The sequence below is a fragment of the Epinephelus moara genome, chromosome 23 (assembly GCF_006386435.1).
Source record: "Epinephelus moara isolate mb chromosome 23, YSFRI_EMoa_1.0, whole genome shotgun sequence".
Lineage (NCBI taxonomy): Eukaryota > Metazoa > Chordata > Actinopteri > Perciformes > Serranidae > Epinephelus > Epinephelus moara.
The window spans coordinates 15,325,076-15,334,387 of NC_065528.1; the positions used below are offsets into that span (position 1 = coordinate 15,325,076).

Consider the following 9,312-nt stretch of genomic DNA (forward strand, 5'->3'; position numbering starts at 1 on the left):
AAAAAATGAAATCCTAATAAACACAAATGAGCCTATTGTCACTCTAAAACAAAAGCAGTGTAGTTGCAGTGTTTACAGTTCAGGGTTACATAAAAAAGCGTGTGGTAAAAGTAGTTTTGGATCTCTACATTGCCACAAAGATACAGTAACAAAGATTAAAATGTTTCCTAGGGACACTACGACATTTCATTACATAGCAGACAAATGATCACATGCACTGAAATATTTTTATTGTATTGTTTACATGGTTTTTTAAATGTTCACTACATTCAGGTAGTATATTTGGAAAATTTAAACCTATAGTAGATTCTTTTTTTTTTTTCTTTTTTTTTATGAGATGATCACCAAAACTGCTCTACTGATTACACCTTACACCTCTCAGGATGTGACCGCTTAGGGTGACCTCATTTCCTAAACTAATTTTGTCGCATCACCTCATTATATGGAAAAACTGATGTACAGTAAAACAGTGGGCTTTGTTAGTTGGGATGCTCCGTCATGGTGACATGATCTCCACCACAGAATTGAAAATGACATGGTTCAAAGGGTCAGTAATGCAGTAGCTATCCAAATTAGCTAACTATAATTGAATCAGTGATTAGCATCAGCCCTAACACCGCTAATCAGAGCATCTTTATTTAATACAAAATATGTTTCCTTGATTAATAATCGTCGCCGCTACCCTCATCTTCCTCATCATACTTCCTCTTGAGGGAGTGCTTCTTGTGCTTACCCCTGTGTCTCCGTTTACCGGAGAAGTCGGGGTTAGCCTCCCTCGTGTGCATCTGCTCGTGCTTTTTCAAAAGGCCGGGGACTGAGAATCCTTTCCCGCACGTGTCGCACGTCCAGGGCTTCTTGCACGTGTGAGTCCTTTTGTGGACGTTCAGATGTGACGCCAACTTGTAGGTCTTGCCGCACACGTCGCAGCTGAACGGGCGCTCGTTGGTGTGTAGCCTTATGTGGACCTTCAGATTCCCGACCTGGGTGAAGGTCTTTTCGCATATGGAGCACCGGTAGGGCCTCTCCCTGGTGTGGATCCTTAGGTGAACCCTCAGGCAGTACTTGCTGGAGAACTTCTTTTGGCAAATGGGGCACGGGATCTTCGCTTTGGGCACATGGTCTTGCTGGTGCCTCTTCAGGTCAGACAAATAGACGAAGGTCTTCCCGCACTGGGAGCAGAGATACTGGCGGTCGCCGATGTGGTAGCCCATGTGTCTCTTCAATAAGCTGGGGACAAGGAATCTCTTCCCGCAGCGCTCGCACATGTGAGGGCGGTCTCTGGTGTGCCAGCGTTCGTGGTTCGACAGCTTGAAGGCTGTTGGGAAGCTTTTGTTGCAGTGCTTGCAGGGGAACGTCATCTGGCTCGTGTGGCACTCCATGTGTCTTTTGAAGTAGGTGGACTGTGTGAAGCCCTTGTTGCAGATGTCGCAGTAGAAGGGCTTTTGGCCGCTGTGGGCCAGCATGTGCTTCGTCAAGCTCTGCAATTTGACGAAACACTTCCCGCACTGGCCGCAGGCGTAAGGACGCATGGTGCTGTGGGTCTTCAGATGGTTGTTGAGGAACGCCTGTGTTCTGAAGCCTTTGTTGCACGCTGTGCACACAAACGGCTTCTCTCCTGTGTGAATGCGCTCATGATCCATTAGCTTGGACTGATAAGGGAAGGTCTTGTCGCACACGGGGCAGGTGAATCTGTCAGCTGGAGGTCTGATTTGCTTTTTTCTTCTTATACTCGGCTTCGTGTATTCCCCTGCAGTCAACCTGGGTGGAGGAAGTGGTGGCAGGGCTGGGAGTGATAGCGAGTTAGTGGCTATCTGTGACACCCACTGATGCAGTGTGACTCGCTGAGTCTGGGGCTTTTGGCCATCTTTTGTTCCTGCGTTCTGTATGGTGGAAGCAGTTTTGATCGGCATTTGAACTACCCGGAAAGGGATGGATTTCAAAGGAAGCGGCTGTGGTTCTGGTTTATTTGGTGCTGCATTTTCCCCTTCGCTCAGTTGAGTTGTGGCAGGCTGTTCCTCCTCGCAGCTCTTCTCTTGTAGCACATTCTCCCTCTGAGCTGTTGCTGCGACACTCTTTTCCTTGTCGGCACTGCCATCAGCTGTTTTAAGACTGTATCGCCCTCTCCCCTGTGGTCCAGTAGCAGCGTCTGCTGGGCTGTCAGAGTCATCTGACATCACTCCCAAGTCTTCAGCGTCACTGAGTGAGGCTGGGCTTGATTCGTTGACGGTGACCTCTAACCGCTTTGGTGATTCTGGCGGTGGCTGTGGTGGTTCGGCTGGTTTGGGCCGGAAGGCTAGTGAGGCGAACACACAGTCGCCCACTGAGGACGAGATGGTTGCTGCACAAATGGAGAAGGCTTTGTCAGATTCATTTTTACTGTATTTAATGATTTTATAAAATGATTTTCTTACTATGTTTCATCACATGCTCTTACAAAGATCCTAAAATATACCTTTAACACCAAGGAGTCCCTTGGCCTGCTGGTGCAGCAGGAGAGCCTTCATGTCCCCGCTGCTGGGCATGAAGCCTCCGCAAGCCTCCAGGACAGATGGGTCTGCTGAGATCATGGCACCGAGCTGAGGTAGAGAGGCAGTGAATGTTAACACTGAATGAGTTAAAAGAATACTTCACCCACAAAATGACTATTTGTATATTAATAAGTCGTGTCGTGTTAGTTTGAATTCGTGAAGAAAACTTTCTCGCATGCCTCCATGGAAAAGGCTACATATTGATTTATTGACAACAGCCTTTGCCAACAGTAGAACTATATCAAAGCATCCATTTACAAACTCTCAGTGCTGAGCATATGACTGAATAAATGAGAGAGTGTGAGAGTTTGTAAACAGATGTTTTGATATAGTTTCACTGTTGTTAAATGTGGACCGCAATCAATCAATACATCAGTATAACCCTGTTTGCACGGAGCAGTACAGTTCAGTTCAGCTCAGTACACATTTTTCCATTTCCACTGTGAAAAGTTGTGGATGGTACCAATGGAACCGTTCCATACCGTCCCCATTTTTGGTCCGCCCTCTGTTGGGGTACCTTACTGGTTTGATGCTTCATTCCAATAAGGCCTTAAGTGTCAGGAGATACACAGACTTTAATGTAATGTACTGTAATGTGTTGTGTTGTTGATCACCCACAGAGAAATTCTGTCTTTGCTTTGGCTGTTCCATAAAGATAAACTAGAAATAACCCATGGAGCTGGGAGGAACTCTGTGCCTTTCTCAAGCATTTTGCCACTGAAGTGGAGTCGACAAAAAGTTACTTCCTGTCTCCAATCAGCAGCCCACCGTGCTGTCACCAGATTAAATGTCAAAATGCAGTGACAGTGCATGTGCATACCTGGGAGAGATTTGGTACAGGGAGAAGCTGCTCCAGCTTGCACACCAGACCTGCAGTCAGAGCCTGCAGCGCTGTATCGAACTTTGTGCCGTACTGAACAGGGAACACTTCCTGCAGAGAGGGAAAATGTTGAAAGTGTGAGGACCAAACACTGATATTTGGATTTAACTCTAACATAATGTTTTAATGTTGCCAAATCTAAATCAACAGCAAGTGTCTATTTAAAAGACACCCAACAACTCAAATACCACATTGAGACAGATGTGGATACCTGGAAGAAGCGCTTCCTCTCAGCAGGATTTTTAAGCAGACTCTGGACCAGCACCATGAAGTTTGTTTGAGATTTCTCCACTTCTAAGTCCTTCTATAATACAGGAAACACTGTAACTCAGGTTAACTTCACACTTTAGGATTCTAGAGTCTAGGATCCAAAATAAACACAAGCACCGTTTAAAAAACGGTACAACTGTGTGTTTCTCAGGAGGACAATTTTCCATTCTTACCCCTGAAGCTGCAGACACCTTCAACTTATTTATGAGAGTTTGAATGGCCTTGAAATCTGGTGGGCCGTCTTTGTGAAGCAAATCCAAAATGATCTAAAGTGCGAGAAAACACAGTCATAACATGACAGGATTACAGTCGTAACACAAACCATATCATACATAAAAATTAAGTAAATGTTCCGTGTGTGTGTCTGTGTGTGTGGGAGGAGGTGCTGACCCCAGCCTGGGGCGAAACACCACACATTATAAATGACATAAAAACGCAGTGTGAGACCTTGAAGTTATGTTATTCACGCAATTAATGTGTACTAATTCAAATTCAGCTCAGTGTGAGAGTCCTTTGTATTTTGCTATTGTTTATGCCTCATGGTGTTTCACTGCGGACGGGGCCAGGCCCCTGCTCGGAAGACAGACAAACAGCTCCACTGCCGGTGCAACAAAAGCATGATGAGCAAAAAGCCAGGAAGAGTTTTTTCAATGTAATCTGCATACGTACAGACGACAAAACTCAGGCAAAGGCTGCACCAACACAACAAACAGTGGAGGATACTTTTTAAAGGAGATAGAAAGTCCCTCGAGAGACTGACAAGGCCAAAAAGATTGATGAGAGGGTTTCTTATTTTGTAGAAAACCCCCAAAAAGAACCAGCTTGGATGCAGGGATTTTTGCAGTCATTCAGTTGTCAAGCATAAACGTTGGATTAGGGATGTCAGTGGTTAACCATTAACTGATAAACTGCCATTAGTATTTTTGAGCGGTTACAAATGCTACTCTCCAATTTACGGCACAATGCACCACCAGCATCCGGTCAAGGCTCTTCAGTGAAGGCTGGGATAATGTCTTTGACCCTATGGGAGTAATGGGCTATGACACATGCGCAGTTTAACTGGAGCTATAATGTTGGAGGATTACAGTAGACGGCACTAGAAATAAAGGGACCGTGTCTGCTCAGGTGTGATTTGCTGGCGATAATTGCTGAAGAGCCCAGAGCAGGCATGGCTGGTGTTAGTTAACCAGTGGAGACAGGAGGGTGGGCAGTGGCCACTATGCATGTTAACGTGGCTATCTGTCTGTCAGCTAAGCCCACACAAAATAAAAAAGACATTTACATTAGAAAACATTAAAATTTCACCACCTCTAAATGGGTATTTGAAATGCAGTGCTAGACTAAAAGAAAATGCCTTGTTTATTCCACATCATTTTGCTTTTTTCTTCTTAAAAAAATTAACCGGTTAATGGGTGTCGGGCTATCAGAAGCACAATTAACCAAAACTGACATCCAAACACTGGACTGATTTTAATAACTTTAAAGTAGCAACTTAAAGTGTACAACTAGGAAAACTAAAGTATGAGACTGGGACTTGGAATCTGCAGATACTCAATATCAAATGACTTGGATAGGGGTCACGGGCAAAAAAACTTTGTGGGGACATCTCTAATAGTTTATTTCTTTCTCAAACACAATATCAAAGATGAGAATTTTGAGGGCCCAACTTCTGCAGAGTGAATGAGGTTAACAACATAGATACAAGGATGGAAGCTATAGTTTAAAATGCTTTTATTGTTCTTGATGTCTGGTTTGTAATAAGAGACATATGGAGTTCATCAACATAATGTGAACAACTGCTTTGATGTTGAGAAACCTTTAGGGGCACATATTATGAACTGAATGCCCTTTAAGAAGCCACACGAATCACAGGCTCAGTGTGATGGAGGACTGTTGCGACTAAATTCAGTCTTTTGATATCTGCTGCTTTTTGATGCACGCGCGCGCACACACACACACACACACACACACACACACAATAGATGACAAACTCTCACCCTGGCTCTCAACCCCAAGATGAGCTGGGCAGTCTGCTTGAAGCTTATGAGGTCAGGAACAGTCTGCGTCACCATGGTCACAAACTCCTCCACTTTCCCGTAGTGCTTCACATTTCTCTGCCGTATGACCTGCCATATGTAGGAGTAGGTCAGCTGCAGAGGGGAAGACAGCAAGCGAAGGGAGGACAGGGAAAGGGAACCTCCGACACCTGTGTGGAAAATAACATCAAATATTGAGTCAGAATGTAATAAAACTTAACGGCATGTTCATGTTAAGTTGGCTAAGTTTCATGCCTAGAGGTCTTTGATGTCACTGTATTATAGTTTTTTTTAAATAAATAAGTTCTTATAGGCCTATTTCCTTTTAAATATACTTTATTATACAACAGTTAGTTCCGGCCCTGCAATCTGATTGGTCAAGAGACAGTAAAACCATGACGATATCGGAGTACAACATCACGGTTATTTCACTGTGTATGTATCACTCCGCCTGACAGCTGATTACAATCAATAATCAAATCAAAACTGACAGTTAGTGTCAGTTAGGTCAGCAGTTGCGTTGTAGGCTAATTAATTCATCCACTGTCAAACAGCCAAAAATATGGATTTATTTCCTAAAATAAGTTTTGAATTGAACTATGAATGGTCATCAGAGGAAGATGAGGGAGAGGAGAAGCTGAATCCATCTGAGCACACATCCAGGTTTGTCAGTGTTTCATCAGCGGAGCTCAATGACTTGGAGAAAAGCAACATACTGTCAGATCAGAAGGCAGAGTCGGCTGTGCCTGTGAAGCGACAGTCCACCATGCAGTCACCAGAGACTTATTTCACCGGCTGCACAATTAATGGAAACGTGCAGATAAATGTGTATAAAGAGTAAGTGCCTGGCGCACCATGTCTGCGTTACATAGCAACGGTGACAGCGGAGTCCTGAGGGAACTATTTTTGTTGGCGGAAGACAAATAAAATGCTTAAATTATCTATTTTGTCCTCATTTTTCAACATTTCTTAATCAGCCTTGCTTATTTAACTGTTGAACTGTTGTATAAAAGCAATATCGTCACGGCTGTGATTGTCTTCGGCACTCGGCCTGCGTCCTCGTGCCTACGACCGAATCACAGCCGTGACGATATCACAGTACAACATCACTCCCTCTCGTGTGATATTGCTTAATTAATCCTAGAGGGGAAATCATTTTTCCCTCTGTTGTCATACACACACAGGCCCTAAACACACACACATGCACAAACGGGACCTGTACATGTATTAAATGGAGAGATGACGGAGCAAGGGGGCTGCCACGGACAGGCGCCCTAAGCAGTTGGGGGTTCGGTGCCTTGCTCAAGGGCACCTTGGCAATGCTCAGGAAGCTAACTGGCACCTCACCAGCTACCAGTCCACACTCCATATTTGGTCTGGACAGGGACTTGAATTGGCGACCCTCCGGTTCCAAACCCAAGTCCCTATAGACTGAGCTACTGCTGCCCCAAAGTCTGTGCAATCTTGCCCAATGTTCACTGTAACATAAAACATGACTTTTTTGGTCCAGTGGAAAAGTTTAACAATCTACATATTTCGGGCATGTCCAAAGTCCACCCCAGGGTGTCAACAGGTATCACACACTTTTTTCAGACCTTGTCATGATCATTTTTGTCCAAATTTAAGACTAATATTTGGACAAATAATATTTTTCTTATTCAAGCACTGTAGGTAAGTATAAAGGTGAGAGGTACGTATTTATGGTTATTGAGTGAGTTAGGTTAGTTTACATTTTGCAAAATGTAAGTATGAATGAAAATGACAGTATTAGCTTCAGTGGTAGGTGTTAAGATTTGTAATATCAGAAATGTGGACTTTCATGCAGAAGAGATCAACAACAAAGATAAATCTTAGATCTTAGATCAAATATTTGTAGCAGTTAAGACCTCACAATTTACAATTTAAGACTATTTAATGACTTATAAGGCCTTATATTTAAAAACTGAATTCAAGACTTTTTAAGACTCTTAGAGACCTGCAGACACCCTGCAGACAAGGAGCCTGTGGACCGATTTAAAACAGCATGTAGCCTGTCTGTCTTTTCACTACTTGGACTTACTGGGATTTTTTTGATAACCAATATGATGCGAGAGGCAGCTGGCTTTAAGGTATTTTCACATTACCTAATCTGGACCCCATTCAGAAAAGTCTGGACACCCCCGAAATACTTCAGATGTTGACAAAATTTCTAGTGGTACACACGCGAAACGATGAACATACAGTATATTATCGTAAACGTTTCTATTTAGTTTACCTTGAAAAAAGCTTGTTTATTTGTCCTTTGATTGGACGTGGTGAATGTGTATGAGTGTTATTTTTCAAAAAGAAATGTTACCAATTATTCTAAGATTTTACACTAAAGCGTCAAACAGTTCAAAGACCCGTTCAAGACACATTTTAACCAAATTTAAGACAGATTTTTCGACAAATCATGTTTTACTTATTAAAGCATCGCAGGTAAGTAGTAGCCTATATTTGTGGTTTTGTGCAGAGGTAAGTGACATGTAGGAATATGGTTATTAGAGTGAGTTAAGTCAATTTACATTTTGCCAACAGGTATGTATGAAGTAAAATGACAGTATTAGAGTAAATATCTGTAACATTAGACATATGGACTTTTACATAGAAAGGCTTCACTTGTTGAATTGATAAATGAAATTAGACAAAATGTTTGTAGTCGTTAAGACCTCACAAATTTAAGACTATTTAATGACTTTTAAGGCCTTATAGTTGTAACACTGAGCTTTTTAATGACCAGTTAGACTTTGTGTTTCAGCCTCACTGCAGTGTAACTCACCTAACTGCCCTTCATTAACAACGTAAATCTCCCCCTCTATCAGTGATCACGATAAGAACCTTTGTAAACCGTGGGTGTGTGTTCCACACAAACTAACCAACAGCACACCAGCTTGAGCAGGTGGAACCAACAGCCACTGTAGGGGGCGCTGCAGTGCTAAGGCACGCTCTAATAGCTGCAGACAGGCTGCAAAGAGGTTGGACGTGTGCACATTTGCGTGTGCATGTTCAGTGGTGAAGAAAATGAGCGGCAAACAGCATCCGAGTTAGATTCAAACTTTAAGTAGGGCTGTTTAATGCTCCTAGTGGGTGTCATCGTGGCTGTTGTGACACGATGCAGCGGCCGAGCAGGACATCCGGATGGAGGGATGGTTTAATTTGAAATTAAGCAGCCCGGGCTGTCCCTGCTGAAGCTTATTAGCTAGCCAACCACCAAACATCGCCAAAATACCCGAAGACACTCAGCTACACGCACGTTAACCTGCGATTAAACGCAAACAGCTAGTTATCGGCAACAGATGGCTTCCGTTGGACCTCATTTTGTGAGCACGGCTCTCGGCGGCAGCTACTGTTAGCTTGCTAACGTTAGCTTGGCAACTTACCTGCGGTGTCAGACCGTTTGTCCATTCTGTACCCGGGGCGGGTCGCTAATTCATACGTTAATCAACCGAATACACGAAAAGACAAGCAATGTTGCAGTTTGCCCCGAAATATAACGTTTAAAAGTATTTAACCGTCTTTCTCCGGACAGTCAAGCCAGGAAGAATCATGGCGACCGGAGTATAGCTGCTTTCCAAAACAA

General features: G+C 43.4%; 1 protein-coding gene across 2 annotated transcripts; it reads right to left on the reverse strand.

Annotated features, from left to right (window-relative positions):
• Positions 1-307: 307 nt before the first annotated feature.
• Positions 308-9,307, reverse strand: si:dkey-14d8.1 (zinc finger protein 184). Of its 2 annotated transcripts, none has more exons than XM_050036255.1 (7): positions 9,113-9,307; positions 5,676-5,884; positions 3,852-3,944; positions 3,620-3,709; positions 3,349-3,459; positions 2,453-2,576; positions 308-2,338 (listed from the first exon to the last, which is right to left on the reverse strand). In XM_050036255.1, exons 1-7 carry the CDS (start codon positions 9,135-9,137, stop codon positions 663-665), a joined length of 2,328 nt encoding a protein of 775 aa, XP_049892212.1. In that variant the 5' UTR covers positions 9,138-9,307; the 3' UTR covers positions 308-662. The 2 variants fall into 2 exon arrangements, with proteins under 2 accessions (XP_049892212.1, XP_049892211.1); XM_050036254.1 differs by having other exon boundaries at positions 3,620-3,712.
• Positions 9,308-9,312: the final 5 nt, after the last annotated feature.

Excerpts from the sequence above, each read along its gene's own strand:
- si:dkey-14d8.1 (XM_050036254.1), bottom strand. The coding sequence starts at position 9,137 with ATGGACAAACGGTCTGACACCGCAG. Across the intron at positions 3,945-5,675 it reads TCTTGGGGTTGAGAGCCAGG|ATCATTTTGGATTTGCTTCA; the intron begins GTGAGAGTTTGT and ends CTCGCACTTTAG. Across the intron at positions 3,713-3,851 it reads AGGTGTCTGCAGCTTCAGGG|AAGGACTTAGAAGTGGAGAA; the intron begins GTAAGAATGGAA and ends CCTGTATTATAG.